At 37.1% G+C, this 22,172-nt stretch overlaps 2 protein-coding genes and 1 pseudogene across 3 annotated transcripts; all 3 read left to right on the top strand.

The window, feature by feature from the left end:
* The first annotated feature begins 6,800 nt into the window (after window positions 1-6,800).
* Window positions 6,801-11,204, top strand: LOC121806963 (annotated as a pseudogene).
* A 1,386-nt stretch (window positions 11,205-12,590) lies between these two features.
* Window positions 12,591-13,412, top strand: LOC121808525 (protein P21-like). Its single transcript, XM_042209063.1, has one exon. It carries the CDS (start codon window positions 12,632-12,634, stop codon window positions 13,292-13,294), a length of 663 nt encoding a protein of 220 aa, XP_042064997.1. The 5' UTR covers window positions 12,591-12,631; the 3' UTR covers window positions 13,295-13,412.
* Window positions 13,413-18,938: 5,526 nt separating this feature from the next.
* On the top strand, window positions 18,939-21,811 carry LOC121808524 (arabinosyltransferase RRA3-like). 2 transcript variants are annotated; one of them, XR_006052223.1, is made up of 3 exons: window positions 18,939-19,357; window positions 19,808-20,999; window positions 21,238-21,811. XR_006052223.1 is itself a non-coding variant. In XM_042209062.1 (2 exons), exons 1-2 carry the CDS (start codon window positions 19,181-19,183, stop codon window positions 20,918-20,920), a joined length of 1,290 nt encoding a protein of 429 aa, XP_042064996.1. In that variant the 5' UTR covers window positions 18,939-19,180; the 3' UTR covers window positions 20,921-21,099. The 2 variants fall into 2 exon arrangements, 1 of the variants encoding a protein (XP_042064996.1); XM_042209062.1 differs by lacking the exon at window positions 21,238-21,811 and having other exon boundaries at window positions 19,808-21,099.
* The last annotated feature ends 361 nt before the right edge of the window (window positions 21,812-22,172 follow it).

Below are 22,172 nucleotides of genomic sequence, written 5' to 3'. Positions count from 1 at the left end.
GAGTTGAAGCATTGTTGAAGTTGCTCCTAGCAAGAATGAATTTCCTTCACTTCTTCAAGCTTTTTAGCTTGGTGGAACTCAATTATCGTTGTGTTTCTGTTTTAAGAAAGTATTCTTGTACAAGTCAAATTTATAGAAAACGGATAGCTTTTCGTATTCTTAGTGTCTTTAAGCCAATATTATTTGTGATAAATTAAATTAATAACAAAGGAATCATAAATTTTTTGACCTTTCAAATTATAATCTAATAATAAAAATAATTTTTATTAATAGATTTTTTATCGTCGTTTATAACTGCCACATTATAAATTAATTGCAGACCATTAATTCATAGAAATGATTCAAACAAATTAATTGGGTGATGGTGGTTAATTGCTCTAATTCTTTAATCCCAGTATTGAATAATTGTAATGGTAATGGTAATAAATATGATAATGGTAATTAGTGTTATAATGTTAATAAATGGTAATCACAAGTCACAACGTATATGGCAGTTACCATGGGTCATCCTCTATTCTGGCTGTAACTGAAGGTAGGTTAAAAAAAATCTCATTTGGCCCACTAAGCGTCTATTTACAAATCTTTTATGTGACTTAGTTGGGCCGTACATTCATTTATAGTGATATAGTAAGTTTTAGTGTATTAAAAAATTTTCGTTTCTTTTAAAATGTTTTAATCTTTTGGCATCAAATCATTTATATACTCCGTACTAGGCCGGGGTAAAAATACCGAAATACCGCCCTTACCGTATCGAAAAAATGGTATACCGCAATTTTCGGTAAGGTATCATACCTTACGGATTTATTTCGGTACGGTAACGGTATGAATTTTCATATACCGAGGTATACCGGGTTATACCAAAAATACAATATATACTGTAATTTTAGGTATATATCGAAAATATGATATATACCATAATTTTCGGTATATACTGATATCAATATATGTCAAATTATATCAAGTAAATTCATACTTTTACCACACAAATAAATATTTACATGTAGAAATCAAATCTTGCCTCATTATAGTTGTCGGGTAATCATGTAAATATAAAATCAAATAAACTCAATTAGGAAAACTTGATATCGTTGAATCAATTAGTTTCTAACAAATATAAGATTTTAGTTAAATTAGTTCCAAACTAATATCGTTGAACGTTGTGTGATTGCATGGAGTTTAATTATTTCAGTTTTTTATTGAATATGTTTGAGATTGATTAAATTTCATGTTTTCTAAGTATTTTTGAAATTTTATTTCCATTTGTGTTTTGGTATGTCGTACTGTAGTCCGATATACCGTAAAACTCTGGTATACCGCAAAAGTACGGTATACCAAATTTAGATATGACATACTGAAAATAAGGTATGGTATCGATATTGAAATTTGTCATACCGAAAATAAGGTATACCGAAGTTCGGTAAATCGAAAATTTTGGTAAGGCAAAGGTATGATTTTTTCTCATGCCGAATTTTCGGTAAGGTATACGGTATGATGGTTTCGGTAAGGTATACCGTACCTACCCACCCCTACTCAGTACTTTTTTTTTTCAAATTTTCAACAAAAGAATAATTTTGTTCTTAATATTTAAATTTAGATAATTAATCGTAGATATAGTTCTTGATATTTAAATAATCTATTGAATAATAAGCTAATACTCTCTCCGTCCACGAATAGGAGTCTCATTTCATTCTTAATCTATTGAATAATAAGCTAATACTCTCTCCGTCCATGAATAGGAGTCTCATTTCATTCTGGCACGGGTTTTAAGAAGTGTTAAAAAAAGTGGGTGGAATAAAATTAGTGGAATATGGAGTCCACTTGTATATACTCCCTCCGTCTCCAAAGAATATGCACTTTGGGGTCGGTATGGATTTTAATGTAAATTTGGTGAAGTAAGAGAGAGGTAGAGAAAAAAAGTAAATAAAGTACTATTGTTAGCGGAGAATGGATCCCACTCATTAGAGAGAAAATACTTTCTAAAATTAGAAAGTGCATATTCTTGTAGGACGGAGTAAAAAGAAAAGAGTGTATATTCTTGAGGGACGGAGAGAGTATTAGTTTTAAATGGTATGTGAGTAAAATGAGTTGGTGGAATGTGGGGGTCCCTTTACCATTTACCATTTATAGTAATAATGAACCGGGACTCCTATTCGCGGACTGACTAAAATGAAAAACGAGACTTCTATTCGTGGACATAGTGAGTACTATATTAAATAATTACTAAAAAACATCTTATTACTAAAAACCATTTATTATTCGTAGACAGATCTTGCTGCAATGAGTTTGGGTTCGAATCTCACTGCTGTCGTGTAGTTGCTTCCATCTTTCAAGCACAAGTGTGAGGCCTTGGGAGATGGGCTTCTGGCAGTTAGTGGGTTAAGGCCTCCCCCTTAACAGACTACTGCGTACCTTGATTTAACCCCCTCGCATGATGTCGGGTCAGAGTGTGGGGGCTGCCAAAGCGACAAAATCGCCTTTTTGCTACAAGAAGAAAATATGTTTTTTAAATGAGAGAAGATGACAGTTTGACCAATTCTATTTAACTTGGAAATTGCTGAATATTCGTCTACTTTGTTAACATTTATGATACTGTGTAAATAAGTTGGCATTAATAAGAGTTATTTATTTACAACATCAATGAGTATTTGGTGAAACTTTTATTTTTTCATAAAAAATAGTATTATATGTAGCATACTACTATCTCTTTATAAAATCAATAAATTTAAATTATGGTTGGAAATAAATTTCACCCATTCATCAAAATATTCAATTATATTTTTCTCTCTACTTACTCCAACTAACAACTTCTCTTAAAATCTCGTGTCACTTAAGAATATGTGGACATATTGAGTGGGACGAAGAGAGTATATATTTGTCATTAATTTATCAAATTTATAATTTTTTTATTATACTTAAATTATTGTTTTTATACATCCTTCAACATAATCATCTTTGTTCTTAGTATATTTTATCATGTATGCTTAAACTACTTTTAAAGGTTCTTCCATTAGTCTCTTTTATTTATCCATTACATACTATCGTACTATAATATTAAGCATGTAAAATTGAAATATTTTGAAAATTGACAATTATGTATTTCTAAACTAATTAAATCATATATTTAAACATTTTACAATGCGTTAGTAGGAAGAAATATAAATGAAGGACCAACCTAAACCAAACTTAAGAATAAACGATCCAACCAATTAAAAAGTTAGACCACACTTTCTTATTGTATATATTCAATATTATTGAGCTTTCATAAATTAAATTTTAAAAGTATATAAAAGTTAAATAGACAGTTTAAAAATATATATAGTAATAATGTGTAATCTATTCATTTTATTATTGCTAATGTGCTTATATATTGGAAGCATAAGTTCTTACAAGTGATAATGTTAGCATTATACTTCCATGTTGCTATGTCGATTATCCATAATTCTTCAACGATGTCAGTGATTTTATCTTATGGAAAGAGTGCTAATAAAGTTAAATTTAATATATATTCTACGTAGCGAATTTGAAGTAATATAAACTAATTGAAATACTTTGTACTATATATAAAATACTAAAACTCAGATTCCCTCCGTTCCATTGGAAATGAAACATTTGCTTTTTTATATGGGATTTTATGTAATGTTATCTTGTGAGTTAATGAGAGAATAAAGTATGAGAGATGAAAAAGTAGTCGATGTTGTTTCAATTTTAAGACACGTTCCACTTTTAATGGAACAACCCAGAAAACATTTCATTTTTAATGGGACAGAGGAAGTAGTTATTAACAATACTCCATTCGTCCATTAATAATTGTCTCATTTTGTCATTTTCATATGTCCACTAATAAATGTCTCATTTGCTTTTACTTCTTTATTACTTTTGATAATGGACCACATATTACATTAACTTTATATGGTTCACATTTTATTATAAAACAAAATATATAAGTATGACTCATCTTTCATTACCTTTTTTTATTCACGTTCCTAACTTTTTTTTAAAACTTGTGTTAAATCAAACTGAGTTTATTATTCGCAGACGAAGGGAGCACATAATTATGTACTCATCTGATTATTGTAAAAGTCGTGTGTCGCGCATTCCGCGATGGCTAATATATAAAAGTATGACTCATCTTACATTATATTTTTTTAATAACTTTCCATTATTTTTTTTAAAACTTGTACTAAATCAAACTGAGGTTATTATTCATAGACGAAGAAGAGAGCACATAATTTTATATTCATCTTATTATTATACAAGTCGTGTGTCGCGCATCCTAAATTAGTACCATATAAAAGTATGACTCACATTCCATTAACTATTTCCAGTCACTTTTCATTTTATTGCATTCTATGTTCTCAATTTCCTGACATGTTTTAACCGCTAAAACGATATTAGACCATCCACTACGCTGTCTCTATACCGTCCCTTAACTACTATTTGACCACTATTTGAGGACCCCACTGTCCTTTTTTCCTCCATCCCTTAACTAAGGGACGAAACCTGCAACGCTCCGTCCCTTAATTACTATTCATTCAATTTCATTTTTTATTTTTTTTACAACTCAGTTAAATTTAAACAAACACAATTCATTAAAATTAAAACAACATCACAACTTAAACTTAAACAAAAGAAAAAAAGACATAATTAAAATTCTAAAAAAATAAAAAATAACATAATTTAATCTTCTCCGCCAAAGTTTTTCCAAATGTGCTCAATTAGATCCTCTTGGAGTTGGGTTTGGGCGCTAGAGTCGCGTGTCCTTGCCCGAATAGCCAACCGTTCTTGTATAGACGGATGCGCTCCACTTCGCGGCGGACTACTTGCGGTTGAGCTTCCGGGAGATTCGGGGTCGAACCAATTTCCCGCATCGGGTCCTTCGTCTCGGACAATCATGTTGTGCAAGATTATGCACGTATACATGATGTCGACCATGCTCTCCATGAACCAGGAACGAGCCGGGGCTTTGATGATGTTGAAGCGCGCTTGGAGAACCCCGAACGCCCTCTCCACATCCATGCGCGCAGCCTCCTGCTTCTGCGCAAAAAGAGCCTGCTTTGGGTTCGCAGGCCTGCCGCACGTCTTCACGAAGGTCGGCCACTTCGGGTAGATGCCGTCGGCGAGATAGTACCTCATTTTATACAGCCGGTTGTTGGCGACAAAGTTGATGGCCGGCGCTTTACCATCCAAAACTTCGGTAAAGAGACCGGACTGGTGGAGCACGTTTACGTCGTTGTTCGAGCCAGGGACCCCGAAGTACGCGTGCCAGATCCAAAGCCGGTAGTCGGCAACGGCCTCGAGTACAACGGTTGGGTGGGTGCCTTTGTGGCCGCTCGTGTAGGACTCCCTCCAAGCCACCGGGCAATTCTTCCATTGCCAGTGCATGTAATCGACACTGCCAAGCATCCCGGGGAATCCGTGCACTTGTTCATGCAGGTTGAGGAGGAACTGACAATCGTCCGTGCTTGGCCTCTGGAGAAATTCGTCACTGAAGGCTGCCCGGACGCCTCTGCAGAAGTTGAGCAAGCACATGCGCCCAGTGGTGTTTCCGATGTGGAGGTATTCGTCGAATATGTCGGCCGTTTGTCCAGTCGCAAGCTGACGGATGGCTGCAGTACATTTCTGCAGCGTCGTGTGGCTGGGACGGCCGACCGCATCGAACCCTTCTAGGAAGAACTCTTCCCTGGCCGCCAAAGTATTCGCTATGTGGAGAAATAGCGGTTTACTCATGCGGAAACGGCGACGGAAGTAGGTATCTCCCCAAATCGGGTTATCGCAGAAGTAGTCGTTCACTAACCGTGCGACGGCTTCCTTCCGGTTCCGATTGATGTACTTCCGGGAGCGTCGTGGGGGTGGCGCGGCTTCCTCCGCCTCTCGTCGTCGATCTTCTTCAAGTGATTGTTCCATTAATTGACGCATTTGCTTAAAAGGATCTATTTGTTTGAGTTGATTTAAGATGGAAATTGGAGTGATGAGAGAATTTGAGAGTAATAGATGTGTGTTTGTGTGTGAAATGAGTATGAAATAGGATTATTTATAGAGTAAATAAATAAAATTTTAAAAAAAAGAAAATAAAAAATTAACGGTAACATTACCGTTTGAATTTTTTTATTAAAATTCAATTTTTGTTAAAAAAAATCAATTTTTTTTTTAAAAAATGAATTATTGCGTCATCCGTGACGACGCCCACTCGCGGGCCAGCGAGTGGGCGTCACGCATGCATCGGGGGGGCGCCACGTCGCCCGGGCGCGTGACGGGCCGGCGCGTCCCTTGTCTCGCGGATACGGGCTACGGGACGGGCTGGGGACGGGCTACGGGACGGGGCGAGGGACGGTTGTATTTTTGTCCCACATCGAAAGTGAAACATAAAACATTCAAGGATGTCCATATAAAATTGTATTTTAAATTATGTCATTTTTATTTTTTTAAGATTTTAATTATATATTTTTTTAAAATTTTAAGTTGTATTTTTATTTTATGTTGTAATGTTGTTTTAATTTTAATGAATTGTGTTTGTTTAAATTGAATTGGGTTGGAAAAAAAATAAAAATAAAATTGAATGAATAGTAATTAAGGGACGGAATAAGGGACGGAGCGTTGCAGGTTCCGTCCCTTAGTTAAGGGATGGAGGAAAAAAGGACAGTGGGCCCTCAAATAGTGGTCAAATAGTAATTAAAGGACGGTTTAAGGGACAATATAGAGACAGCGTAGTGATGGACTTATTGGATCATGACTTCCCATTTGACCGGGATGCGAAAACGATCTGGAAATCATTGATTTAAAAAACAGACCCTTTACTGAGACAAGACAAGGCAAGGTGATGCAGACATTTCTCCATCCCCAAATCTTCCGTGCAATTCGGGCACAACATTTAACTGCCAAATCCAACTTCTCTTCGTTTCCCAACAATGCTCTCGACGATTCCATCTCGAACAAAGTGCTCGCCCTCATCAACTCTGAACGCCCTTTCGAGCCCGCTCTCGCCGAGCTATCTCCGTTGCTCAATCGCGAAGTCGTCATTTCTGTCCTCCAATCGAACAAGGTACCGATTATCAGCTTCCGATTCTTCGTATGGGCTTCCGATACGGCGCATTTGCGAAGTAGCTTCTCGAATAAGCTGATGGTTGGCATGCTTTTGAGCTCCGGGAATGGGAATTCGTTGGATTTGTGATGGGGCGTTCTTGATGTGTTGAGGAATGAGAAGATGGGCATTTCAGCAGATGCGTTTGCGGTCTTGATTTTGGGTTACTGGAGATTGAAAAACGCGGAGAGAGCGGTGGATGCATTCGGTAGGATGAAGGATTATGATTGTAAGCCGAATTTATTTGCTTGCAATGTGATTCTTCATGTTTTGGTTAAGGAGAATGTGATATTATTGGCACTGGCAGTTTATAACATGATGATTAAGTTGAATGTTGATATGAGATGCGATACGTTCAACGTTTTGATTGATGGGCTGTGCAAGAATGGGATGACTGAGGCTGACCCCAATCTGTTTGAAGAAATGACTAGCAGAGGGATTTCGCCAAATAAGATCACATACACAGTGGTTATATCAGGGCTGTGCAAAATAAAGAGGACTAGTGATGCATATAATCTGTTTAATGAGATGGTGAGTAGTGGATGCAAACATGCTCTTGAAATCATTTCAAGATGACAAGTATGATGTTGGGATAAAGGGGTTTTGCTGTCTGATTGATGGGTTGGTGAAAGCCAACAGATTTAGTGAGGCAGAGGTGTTGTTTCAGAAAGGATGAATGATGCAATGAATATGTTAAGGGATATGATATGGAGAGGCATAGTTCCCGACACTCAATGTTATAATGTGTTGATCAAGGGGTTTAGCGACTTAGGGTTGCTAGATGATGCTGAATCTCTCAAGCTAGAGATCTCCCAGAACAATCAGCTCCCTAACATGTGCACTTACACTATTCTTATCCGTGCTTTCTGCAGAAATGGTGTGCTGGTAGAGGCTCAGCAGATTTTTAACAACATGCAGAAGCTAGGATGTTCGCCTTCAGTTGTGACGTTCAATGCCCTGATTGATGGGCTGTGCAAGGCAGGGAAGCTCGAGGAGGCACAACTTATGCTTTATAAAATGGAAGTTGGCAGGAGCCCGTCATTGTTTCTTTGCCTCTCTCAAGGTGCTGATCGCATCCTTGATACTGCGAGCTTATAAAAGAAGGTTGAAGATATGATGGAGTTTGGCTCGGTTTTGAAAGCTTACAAGCTTCTGAAGAAGCTTGCTGCCAGTGGGGTTGTCCCAAATGTGCAGAAGTACAACTCGTTGATCTACGGCATGTGCAGCGCCGGGCACATCAATATTGCTCTAAAGCTCTTGGAGGAGCTCCAGCTCAAGGGCTTGTCCCCGGATTCTGTAACATATGCAACGCTCATATATGCGCTTCAAAAGGTTGACAGAGATGGTGATGCGTATAAGCTCTTTGAACAAACGAATGCAAATGGATGCAAACCTAGCTCGTCTGTGTACAAGACATTCATGAGTTGGTCTAGCAGGAAGAGGCAGACGTCCGTCACAAGTAGTTTCTGGTTGAAGTACTTGAAGAACAGAGCTGGTGTGAAGGATGAAGTATTACAATCAATTGAAGAATGTTTTGAGAAGGGTGAATTTGAGCAAGCTGTGAGATACTTACTTGAGATGGATATCAAGTTGGCAGATTTTGATTCAACAATATATGACATATGGCTGACCGGACTTTGCCTGACTAAACAAGCAGATGAGGCTCAGAAGGCGTTCTACGCTCTTGAGGAGTTCAATGTGCCTGTTTCTCCCCCTTCGTGTGTGCTGGTGATTCGCTCTGCTTCAAAAGAGAACTCAAGAAAGCAGTCAATGTCTTTCTCTACACCCTGCAGAGAGGCTACAGACTGAGACCACGAGTCTGTAACAGTCTAGTCGGAGCGCTTCTCAAATCTAAGGATAAAGTGATAGTTGCTTTGGAGCTTCTTGACAGAATGAAATCTGCTGGTTATGACCTAAACTGTCATCTTTATCCAAGAACAAAATCTCTTTTGCCCCACATTTATAGTTTGCAGAAAGTGGACAATGCATCAGGTACATAGTTTTATTGTACAATTTGAACCATTCTGATAGATTTGGTGCCATTTCTTCTATTAGCTTTGCAATTTTTGGGTAATGGAGGCAAACATATACTCCATCCGTTTCATAGTAATGGAGGCGTTTCTTTTCGGCACGAAGATTAAGAAAAATTGTGTTAGGTAAGTTAAGTAAAGGGAGAATAAAGTGTACAATAAAAAAGGTAGAGAGATGAAGAGAGGAAAAAAGTAAGAGAGAGTAATGTAGGTGTGGAAAAATGGGTTGACTTTTACTAAAAAGGGAAATGACTCTATTACTATGGAACGTACCAAAATAGCAAAATGACTCTATTACTATGGAACGGAGGGAGAAAAAATGAGAGGATTGATGAATGGAATTCAACATCCTCATTTTTGTAGCTTTGTATCTAAAACTCTCTCAGTGTGTTGTACTATGAAATAAGGGTAGAGATTTTGTTTGACACTTGAAAATGAATTAAATCAGATGGTTCTATGTCTTTATCTTTCTTACACTAATTGCAAATGAGGCACTTCCACCTTTTCTAAGCTCCCTCACATTTTGAGGTATGAATACATAGATTTCTTCGCTTTCCACAGTTCCTAAGGAGTCACATAACTGCAGCCACCTTGCTCACGTGCTAGGTTAAGGGCGTTGGCCGCACTTCGCTAGCACTCCGAACCCTTAATGGGAGATTTGTGAGTCATGTGTTTTATCTTGTTTATTTTCTTCAGAGCTAAGGTGCTTTATGTATCTCCTGCATTTGCTAATACAGCTGGAAATACTGGAGGTCCATTGAACCGATGAGGTGATGGTTGCACTGACCTTGCAGCCCATATTTTTGCAAGTATAATTTGCATGTCAATTGTTTGTTGAACAGATATGATGTTAGGTCCTAGATGAAGGGTTGTTATTTTGATAATCTGGTTAAAGAGTTGGAATCTGGTAATTTCTTTAATGGCACAACAGGAAATAACCAATTATCTCTCTTGAAAAAATCAGATGATTTTTAAGACTATTTTCCTTATAGAGAATAGAGATGCACTTTGAACTATCTCTATTGTTTTAGTACAATAATATACTAGTGTCAATGGTAAAATATATCCCTATCAGTGTTATTGATATTGATTTCTGCATAAAGTTTGGCTGATGACATGCATTCTAGATTATGTGATTCGAGTTTCTACTCTATTTCTTGCAGGCCAGATTATCCTCAACTTGGAACACAGGGCAGTTTGGGTTGCAAAACCCCACCTGTGAAAGGAAATACTGGAGGTCCATTGAACCGACAGAAATCCATCGGTGGAAGGCCTGTTGAGAATTCATTTTCTTCAGCTGCCTCCTCGACTCAGTCCTCTCTGAACAAAAATTCAGGCACACAATTTTGTTATTGGCTTTAGTTTATTTATTTCTCAAAGCAGGAAAGGGGAGTAATGCTGAAATTCATCTGTCTATACTGTGACAGAGGCATGGACTTCAAGGAATGGTGTGAGAGTAGTGCACCAGACTTGTAGGATCAAAAGGTACCTATTGTGATTTCTGCTCTCTATGCATTTTCTGGTTTTGCTTGAGAGAGATAGATATACTTGAAATAATTACAATTACTTCTCCCCTCCCCCTTCCCAGTGTTTTGTATCCCCTCCATTATTTCTTGTTTCCTGGAATTTTGTTTGAAACAATCAAGAGGGGATGCGGAAATACTTCTGATAGAGAATCTTGGTTCATTTCATCCTGACCACGAGTTCATCGACAAGTTTCTTACAAAGACCTTTTGCCTGCGGATGTTCTTGAAGTTGCCTTGAAAAGCCAGAACAACGACAAGGCATATGGCGCTTTGTTGATAGATTGGGGTCAGAGATATTTGGTGTGGCGGGAACGAAAGAAGAAGGGGAAGAAAGGAAAGAAAGTTAGTCCATCTGTTTTAGGATTTAAGGTGGTTAGCAATAGAATCATGATGGGATAGATTCAGACATTCAGTCAGTTGGTTAGCTAGGAAATTGCAAATATATTTGTGTTGAAACAGGTTGTAAATGCTTTTTTTTAGTGAGGAGTTTTAATCCCTCTTCACAAAGCAACTGCAGCAATAATTTATCTGCTCAAGCAATTTTGTTAAACTACATTGTAAGAGTTGAAACGAATTTGCAGTAGTTTTAAATTTAAATTACCCAAGCTTCTTTTTCAAGCATTGGTTAGCTTGTATTTTTATACTAATACTAGTAATAATTTTCAAGCTGTGGCTACTATTTACTTTTGTCTTAAGAAAATGCTCCCATCTTATTCATAATATAAATCTTTTTAGACTTTTGCATACACAAAAATAATTTATGCCAAATTAACTGTAACTAATACTCCAAGTCTTTGAGGATAGTTTGAAATACACCCTCCAAAATTGTTCTTCAATCCATTAATATACCAAGAATTTTTTCGTTGATGAGAAATAACAACTTCGGATAAAGTTCGTGATATTATTTGTCAAATTAAAAGTTCATGGGAAAACCCTAACTTTTTAAAAGTTCCACGGGCCAATATCTCTTTACTAAAATCTATTTTCTTAAATTCTATATCTAAAAGAAATGGATTGCAATATTCATAAGCCTGGGTGATGTATCATATCCCTAATACTTAAGTATGAAAGAATATGCAGTAGAAGAAAACATTTTGAGGAAAAAGAAATATATCAAACACGAGATATTTTAGGTTGTTATGTTACCGAGCCGATTTATAAATTGTAGAGCACTGATTAATGGACGTCACAATCATAAAAAGATGCATACAACTAAAACGACAGTCGTATATACAGATGACAAACATACGAGCCACAAATAATGCAATCAATGTCTTGTGATTAAAATGATTTCAACGTTTAATATTTAAACGTTGCAGTGGGAACACAATTTCTCGACAAATATAATTAAACCAGAAACGTAAAAAAATGGATATTCACGCTTTCAATAGGAAAATAAAATAAAAAAATTGTAAAATACTTTAATTCTGTAAAAAATAATTATATTCTGTGGACCCGGCTGCTTTACAACTAGGGCGGCTAATTGCATAAAATTCAAACCTTTGTTAGTTTGCGAATTCAACCAACCAGTCAACTTTTTGGACTTCATTATGTAAATATATAGATAATTATATCCTAATTTATTTCACTAAGCGATTATGATAGTGCACGAAGATAAAATATAATTACTGTATTTTAATAATTCAAATTTACTCAATACTTCAATAAATTATAATTCGCGATGCCTAACTTAAGTCCTAAAATCAATAAAATTATATAGATTAATCTTGGTATATATCTCGATCTAATAATGTGGTCAAAGGCATCACTTTTTCAGATTTATATCAGCTTGAAATGAACTAAAATTGGTTAGGTAGATATATTAACTAAAGTAGGAAACATTATAGATAATGGAATCGTCCCCAATTCTTGACTAAATTAACATCTTTTTGAAACAACAAACATATCATTTGTTTATTTTGTTACACATGGAAAAAGAATCCAACAACACAACTTGTATAAATGTACAAGTATCAGCCAACCATAGCAAAATAAAAATGAGTTTGAAAATCAGCCTCTCTCTTGTTTTTCTCTTCTTCCTCCAAAGCCATGCAATCATCTTCACAATACAGAACAAGTGCCCCTACACCATCTGGCCGGCCTCCATCCCGGGCGGGGGCCGGCGCCTCGACTCGGGGCAGACGTGGACCCTGGGCCTCCCCAAAGGCCCCCACCTGACCAAAATCTGGGCCCGCACCAACTGCAGCTTCGACGCGAGCGGCCGCGGCAGCTGCCTGACCGGCGACTGCGGCGGGGAGCTCGACTGCAAGACCCACGGCGCGCCGCCGCACACCCAGGCGGAGTACGGCCTCAACACCTTCAACCACAAGGACTACTACGACATCTCGGTCTTGGAGGGCTTCAACGTGCCCATGGAGTTCCGGCCCACCAACAACGGGTGCACCCGGCCCATCCGCTGCGCGGCCGACATCGTGGCCCAGTGCCCGGCCGCGCTGAAGGCGCCCGGGGGCTGCCACAACCCGTGCACCGTCTTCAAAACGACGCAGTATTGCTGCCACTCAGGGGCGTGCCGGCCGACCGATCTGTCGAGGTTTTTCAAGATCCGGTGCCGCGACGCCTTCACGTACCCGGAGGATGACCCCACCAGCACCTTCGAGTGCCCGCCCTCCACCAGCTATAGCGTCGTCTTTTGCCCTTGATTCATTGATTTCCAATTTTCTTGTTTTTGTGTCACTTGATGTCATATAATAAGCTTTATGTGCAATTCTCTAATGGATCGTTTGCTACTAAAAATACAAACAAGTAAATTTTAATTAAGATTGTGTTTGAAATTAACAAGTATTTACTGATAAGTTCTTCTTTCTTGGTTTGATAAATCCACTGCTTTCGATATCCAAACATTTGTACTAGTAAACAATTTAAGTTATGAACAACTTTATTGTTTATACTAGTATAGTAGTAGTAGTATTTTTGTTGGCATCCAGTTGTCTCTGTCGGTTTACTTTAGTTGATTAATCATGACAAAGAGACGTGAATTATTTACTCTACGTAAGGTTTTATTATTGGTACGTATCATTGTCGAAATATTACAGGGAATATAGGATTAGCTAATAAAGCAGTCTGCTGAAAATTAAATTAAATTAAATTTGTGGTCGCACGTTTTATTTATTTTAGAGAAATGATAAGATTGGGTTGCTGGTCTGGAATTGGATGCCCGAACTATACAATTGATCGATTAATCCATTTTAAATTTACAATTATTTGAGGTTTGCAACTCAAGATCCATGTAGGGGTGATTTCATAACATTATTGGTTATATATTATTTGTTACATTCCATTAATTTTTCTCTATATTTTTTTTGTAAAATTAAACAATTTCTTAAAATATATGGAGATTATAAATAGCGGACAAATAAAGTGGTTTTTAAACATCATTTTCAAAAATAATGGCTACAAATACTAGAACGTCAAAAAAGTCCAAATTAGCCATTAAAACCGAGAGGCATTTTGGTCCAAATAAATCAAACAAGTGAAAAAGGGACTGTCATATATACGATATATTACCTCATGGTTTAGAAATTTTTGGAGGTATTATTATTTTATAGGGATCACAAATGTGATCACGGTATAGTTTACAAGGAAATCTATGCAGTTTTACTATATATTTATCTATATTAAAAAGTGGTGTTAAATTTTCTAAATAAAATAGTAAGATATAATTTAGGATTAAGTCATGAGCTTCAATTTCATGAATCAAATATAATACAAAGTTAATCATGTGATTTAATCTTGCAAATCGAATATCACTGCTGAGTGAACTTTTTTAGTTTTGTTGCATAAAATATTATGTGTGTGATTTTCATTAATTTGAACAAATTTAAGTTGTTTAATTAAGTTATTTAATCTGTAACATAAAACAAGAGTGGAGTTTTGAATTCTTGGATTATGCACAACACATATTTGAAGTAAGTGTCCATTCCTCTCATTATTCATAGTAGAAAATTCAAGCGAGTTTCCATTGGACTACCAAAGGGTTTATATAAATATACACTGAAAAATGGTAGAAAATTCAAGCGAGTTTCCATTGGACTACCAAAGGGTTTATATAAATATACACTGAAAATAGTAGTACTATGAAATTTGGGGGTACAACTATAACACTTGATTCCGCCACTAATAATCAGGTCACTTAATTTGAGCGGGAATGTCATAAAGAAATACTTCTTCCGTTCCCAAAGAATATACACTTTGAGTTCGGCGTGAGTTTTAATGTAAAATTGGTAAAGTAAAAAAAAGATAGAGAGAAAAAGTAATTAAAGCATTGCTAGTGGGAAATGAGTCACACCTCGTTGTATAGAAAAGAGTTTCTAAAATTAGAAAGTGCATATTCTTGTGGGACGGACTAAAAATGAAAGAGTGTATATTCTTGTGGGACGAATGGAGTACTATATCAAATGACTTTACATCGTTAGTAAGTAGGAATTATATGTAATTCCTTATGATCCTGGAAATTTTATCTATACAAAGGGAACCAACGCAGTATAGTACTCCTTCCATTCCCAAAGAATATGTGTTTTAGGTTCGGCATGAGTTTTAATGCAAAATTGATAAACTAAGAGAGAGATAGAGAGAAAAGGTATTTAAAGTATTGTTAGTGGAGAATGGGTTCCACCTCAATTAGGGTGAGTCGATACGATATATTGTATCAAAAATTTTGTATCGTTATTGTATCAAAAATATCGATATGAAAGAATTTCATAACGCTACCGTATCGAAAGTTTAGGTATACCAAAATTTCGGTATGGATAATATCTATACTGTTACAGAATGGGTTCCACCTCAATTAGGGTGGGTCGATACGATATATTGTATCAAAAATTTTGTATCGTTATTGTATCAAAAATATCGATATGAAAGAATTTCATAACGCTACCGTATCGAAAGTTTCGGTATACCGAAATTTCGGTATGGATAATATCTATACTGTTACAGTACCGAAATTTCGGTAAATCGTACCGAACTTCGGTATACCGAAATAATATTTTGATTATTTTTATTAATTAAAATAATATATTAAACTTAAATTTTAATTATTTTTATTAATTAAAAAATATTATACTTTATTTTTATTAGTAAAAATATGATTATACTATTATTAATTATTTTTCATAATAAAAATATATTACTGCATACTTAAATTTTATTAACAATAATTATTTTAATTTTTTATTTATATTTAATTTTAATATACTTTAATTTTATTATTTGGATTTAAAAATTATTTAAATTAATTATTTTAGTTTTGTAATATCTTATTTTTATCGTGTAATATCAAATTTTAATTATATAATATCATGTTTCGGTCGTTATCGTGTAGTAACTTACTATCATTAAAAGAGGGCAGATATCTTTGGATGACACGAAATCCGCACGAATCTGACACGAAATTGTTGGGTTGGGACCCGATAAGAACACGATGATTTCGGGTTGGATTGGGTTTGACCTTATTGGGTTGGGTCGATATTGGATTGACCCGATAGCGACCCAATCTGCACGATTTGTCAGCTCTAACACAAACAATGCCTTCTGAATTATAATTAACATTTTTTTGCCTAGGTTCAAATTATAAATAGTAGTACATAAAACGCATATATAGTTGAAATACTGGCTTGTGAGCCAATTAAAGAAGTATGGCAGATAACACCATCACTAAGAATCACTTAAAACTTCATAGATTCTATTTTATGTTGTATTTTGATTTCAAATCATACTATAGTATATTTCATCCTGTCTTAAAAAATAGATTAATTTTTTTATTTTAGACCATTCCTCAAAATTAAATAAAATCTAAATAATAAAAGTTTTGAATTACTAAAAATGTGGATTCCATCTTCCACTAACACTACTTTTACTAACATTTTTTTCTCTCTTCTTTCTCTTACTCTTTTAATCTCACTTTTACTTTATTAATTGAACATTAAAACTCGTATCATATACAAATTTCTAAATTTTTGGAGGGACTATAACAAGATATGGATGGCATTATATTACTAGGCAGAGGTCTAAAAATATGTCGTCAGAATTTGAGAAGTGGAGCAAGTAACGTGTGATTAAATTGAGGACAATTCCAAATATTTACATTAAATTTAAACTTATATTAGTGTATATGTCCAGTTAAATATTATAATTTTACTCCAATCATTTATACTAAACTTAAACTTAAAAGAATATTATCTATATTATATTTTTTTATTCATAACATTTGAAAAAGTTTTTTATTTTATATTAATGCAAATCTAAAAATAAATATTTTTACTCAAAAACTATAAATATTTTTACTCAAAAATGAAAAATTAGATTGATTTTAGAGCATCCGCAATGGCGGATTTCCCGGCGGACGTCCGACCAGAGTGTCGGGTGTCCGCGCAGGACGTCCGCCATTAAACGTGAGAGGCGTGGATGCGGACGTCCGCTGCGGACACCGCATATCCGCGCTGACGTCCCGATTTTTATTTATATATTTAAAAAAACTCTATATATACGGTTCGTTGAACTTTATTTCATTCGCACCACTTGTTTTAACGAGTCTCTCTCTCTCTCTCTCTCTCTTTACGTTCCTATCAGCATATCAAAAATGGCTAGTGGTGGTGGTAGTGGTAGTGGTGGGGGTGCTGATGACATACGGCGACGAATTAACCAACAGGTGCGGGCTTATACGTCCCGGGAGATAAATCGCTTGATACAAGCGGCCTTGCAGCAGCAGCAGCAGCCGGCGGGACCTAGCCCCATCCATCATTGAACCATAGTACCCCGGGACCACATCACTGCACACCATCGGTTGTATGAGGACTACTTCGCTCCGGAGCCGCGGTTTGGGGATAAATTATTCCGGCGACGTTTTAGGATGCATCGTCCGCTATTTATGCGTATCGTGAGCGCTTTAGAGCGTCGATACAAGTATTTCAGGTTCAGGGAGGATGCAGTGGGTAAACCCGGTCACACGTCCATACAGAAGTGCACTGCCGCAATCAGACAGCTGGCGTACGGAGTCTCGACCGACATGTTCGACGAGTACCTTCATATTGGTGAGTCGACTGCCCGCGAATGTCTACAGTATTTTTGTAAGGGCGTTAGGGAGATATTCGGGGATAGGTATCTTCAGAAGCCTACCCCCGAAGTCTGCCAGGCTCTGATGGATATGCACGGGAGTCAGCACGGGTTTCTGAGAATGTTGGGCAACATAGATTGTATGCATTGGGAGTGGAAGAACTGCCCCGCCCCCTGGAAAGGGGTGTACACTACCGGCTTCAAAGGCAAGCATCCCACGATTGTCCTTGAAGCGGTAGCTGACTACCGGCTGTAGATTTGGCATGCGTATTTTGGAGTAGCCAGGTCGAACAACGACATCAACGTCCTCCAGTCGTCGCCCTTTTTCAACGAGCAGTGCATGATCGTTGGTGCGGTTGTCGGTTTCGTCGCCAACGACAACCAGCACAATATGGGCTACTATTTGGCGGATGGGATATACCCTATGTGGCCCGTCTTTGTGAAGACGATCAGATGCCCATCAGACAAGAAGAAGATCTATTTTGCGGGACGTCAGCGCCCAAGGATGTGGAGCGGGCATTTGGTGTGCTTTAGGCTCGATGGGCGGCAGTGAAGGGTCCATCACGGTTGTGGTATATTGACAGCGTCGCTAATGACATGTACGCATGTATTATCATGCACAACATGATTGTCGAAGATGAAGGTCCAGCACTGACTGATTGGGCCAATGATGATGTTCATGCTGCCGGTCCAAGCCACGACGTGGCCACCGCCAATATGCGTATGGGGATACCCCATGTGGCTGTCGATCGGGTCTGTGCATTTGCCGGCATGCGCCAACAACAAGCTCATATTCGACTCTAGAACGATATAATTGAAGAGCTATGGACGCGGATGGGCGCACGTTGATATTTTATAATGTAATTTGTTTAAATTTTTTTTGTTGAACTATACTTTTTTTCATTTTTTTATTTAATGAAATTATCATTGCACTTTCTCCGTCCGTATTCGTGTTACAATTTGGTGAATTTGGGATTTTTTTATTGTGGATGTCCGTCGGGATGTCCGCCATTGTGCAGTGAGATGTCCTTATGAAGTGACAGTATAGTGGGATGTTCTTATGACGTGGCCGGAGGTGTTTTTGGAAAATCTGTCGGGTGTCTGCGCGGGAGCTCCGCACCATTGTGGATGCTCTTAAAGTACATCCATTTGATTTAGTTTTGTACATTGAAGATGGTCTAGAAAATGTCATCCAATAACATTATGCCAGCACAGAATCACACCATCGAACGGACACAATGCGAAACACGCAACTATTCTCTCTCTCTACAAATCTCTAAAACCACTGGACAATGCTAAAAAGAAAAAAAGTGAGTAAAGTTACTCGCGCCAAATCCCAAATCTAGATCTTCAGTAATTACGACAATGTGGAGAAAATTCATGTTGGGGTGACATCATTAATTCTGTGTTTCGTTTAAAGGTTGAGTCAAATTCCGTGATGCTGTTTTGAAATCTCCTGGAAATCGAGATAGTTCGAAATGGCGTTGGGGCGGCGAGACAAGAATTTGCAGTCATCAATGCGTGGATCACGGATTATGGCAGCGATTGGAATTGGAATAGCCGTCGGATGCGTGTTCGCGTTTTTGTTTCCCCGTGGATTCTTCTCCACAAATCAGCCCATTCAAGTCCGCCGTGTTTCCGATTCTAATTCGGAGGTGCAAAACCTTTTTTTTCTACTTTTATTTTATTTCAATTTCAATTCGTTTATCGCCATTGATTTTCCTTAGTGTGGACTTTCAGCTTACATGCGAATGTGCTTAAACAAGTTTTTCTGTTCGTGACTTCTAGAAATGCATGTTTGGATGCGGCAATGAGCTCGATTTTGGTTTTGTTGCCTACTTATTCATCATGTTTTTACGACTGGGAGAAGTTAACTTTTTCTGCATTTGCTTGTTTTAATAGATCATATTGAGGTTTCGTTTTTAAATTTCTTTGTATGCTAGCATCTCTTTTGTTGAATTGGACCAAATTTATGAATGTAGATGGCAGTGAATTATGATATAAACAAGCCAGATATTAGAAGGTTGTAGTGAACGATAGATTGATCTTCTTATGTCTTATACGAATTTATCAAAATTCTGTTTATGGTGTGGATTGGTGCATAGGTTGATGCGGCATCTTGTGAATCGTCTGAAAAAATAGATCTTCTCAAGTCAGATATTAGGAGGTTATCCGATAAGAATGCCGAGTTGAAGAGGCAAGTGAGGGAGCTGAATGAAAAGATGCGGTTGGCTGAGCAGGGGAACCAACATGCGCACGAACAAGTTGTGGGACTTAGTAAACCACATAAGGCTGGACCCTTTGGTACTGTTAAGAGTCTAAGGACAAATCCAACTGTTGTTCCTGATGAAACTGTCAACCCTAGACTTGCAAAGATCTTGGCTGAGATTGCTGTTAGGAAAGAGATTATAGTTGCTCTTGCCAATTCAAATGTCAAAGCAATGCTTGAACTTTGGTTTACAAACATTAAGAAAGCCGGGATTCCTAATTACCTAGTGGTAGCTTTAGATGATGAGATTCTAGAGTTCTGCAAGGCAAATGACGTCCCTGTGTATCAGAGGGACCGAGATGAATCTGTGGATGCTATTGGAAAGGGTGGCGGTAATCATGCTGTATCAGGTCTGAAATTTCGAATACTGAGGGAATTTCTGCAGCTGGGCTATAGTGTTCTTCTTTCAGATGTAGATATAATATTCATGCAGAATCCGTTCGATCATTTGCATAGAGATTCTGATGTGGAGTCTATGTCAGATGGTCACAATAATATGACTGCTTATGGGTTCGATGATGTTTTTGATGAGCCTGCTATGGGTTGGGCTCGATATGCTCACACAATGAGGATATGGGTCTATAATTCCGGTTTCTTTTATATAAGGCCCACTGTTCCTTCTATTGAGCTGCTAGATCGCGTGGCTGGCAGGCTTGCTCGGGAAAATGCTTGGGATCAAGCTGTTTTCAACGAAGAGCTCTTCTTCCCAACTCATCCTGGTTATACTGGGCTTCATGCTTCCAAGAGAACTATGGATTTCTATCTTTTTATGAACAGCAAGGTCCTTTTCAAAACCGTGAGGAAAGATGCTACTCTGAAAAAAATCAAGCCTGTTATCGTTCACGTTAATTACCATCCTGATAAATATCCAAGAATGCAAGCTGTTATAGATTTCTACTTGAATGGCAAACAAGATGCTCTGGACCCATTTCCTGATGGATCTCAGTGAAGAGTTGAAGTCATGAAGTTTGTTTTGCCAAATGTCATTTGGAACATCTCATTTTCCTTCCAAACTCTGTTTTCTTATGGTACATTAGTTTAACCTTCTCCATATTCGACTCTTAGTTTCATGTAATGTAGTTTTTTGAATATATGAATTTCTATATATCATACTAGTTTTCTTGTTTAGTGTACACTCTTCATTTTTTGCATTATTTTTACTTAGGGTTAGATTATTATAAGAACAGCAAACGCATATTTAGACTAAAATTTAAATATGTATCACTTAACCTCTAAAGTGGTAGATTTTGTGGGAGCTACTATTAGGCTTCACGAGTTCGCGAAGAGTTCTTTGGAGTCGAAGGAGAAGCAGCAATGTTGTCCTGGGTTTGAAAGAAGATGTAAATATGGGAGCTATCTTCAACCCCACAATCTTTGAGGGAAGCTTCGTCTTTATCCAACAAGTAATGCTCCTCAGCATCGAGCAGCAGAATGAGGCTATCCCCAGGTAGGTTTTCTTGTTTCCCAATTGCTTTCTTGAGGTCGCCTACAGTGGCATTCTCTCCCACCTCAACGTAGAAGAGATTCCCGGTTAGTATCTCTGCAACCAGCTTCATTTTCAATGGACCAGATTTTCACTTTTCCTGTGCCTGTCCCATTTTCTTGGACTCCATTACTATAATTAAAGTGGTTGTTGGTGCAAATGGGGTTGTCTCTGCATTTGCATATTGTGGGGTGTTGTTTGTTCACAGAGACTGCATTGTCGAGAAGTAGTTTGATAGCATGCTTGGATCATTAGTAGTTTGATAGCATTCTATAAATATCATGCTCCTATTTATTACTATTGCACCTATTTTTGTAGGTAATGTGATGCAACTCTTGCGGTGTTTTCAATAAAATATTGAAACAAGAGATGCTGACTATGTGCTATTTGAGTCTTGCAGAACACATAAATGGTTTCTGTCGGACTGAACTTCAGTAGTGATTTTATTGATTATATCATAAATTTTGAAATTTATCTAGTACTCATATGTTGAAATTACAAAATGGAGTATATGTTGTTTTTTTTTAATTTATCAAGTACTCATATGTTGAAATTACAAAATGGAGTATATGTTGTTTTTTTTAAGAGTAAAGGTCAATCTTGGTCCTAAACATATGGCTAAAATACGAATTGGTCCAAAACATTAACTTTTTGAAAAACAGGTTCATAACAAATGAAATCCTTGTTGAAGTGGTCTATTTTTTACGGTTCCGTCATA

This window comes from Salvia splendens, chromosome 6 (assembly GCF_004379255.2).
Source record: "Salvia splendens isolate huo1 chromosome 6, SspV2, whole genome shotgun sequence".
Classification (NCBI taxonomy): Eukaryota; Viridiplantae; Streptophyta; class Magnoliopsida; order Lamiales; family Lamiaceae; genus Salvia; species Salvia splendens.
This window is presented reverse-complemented; position numbering and strand designations above follow the sequence as displayed.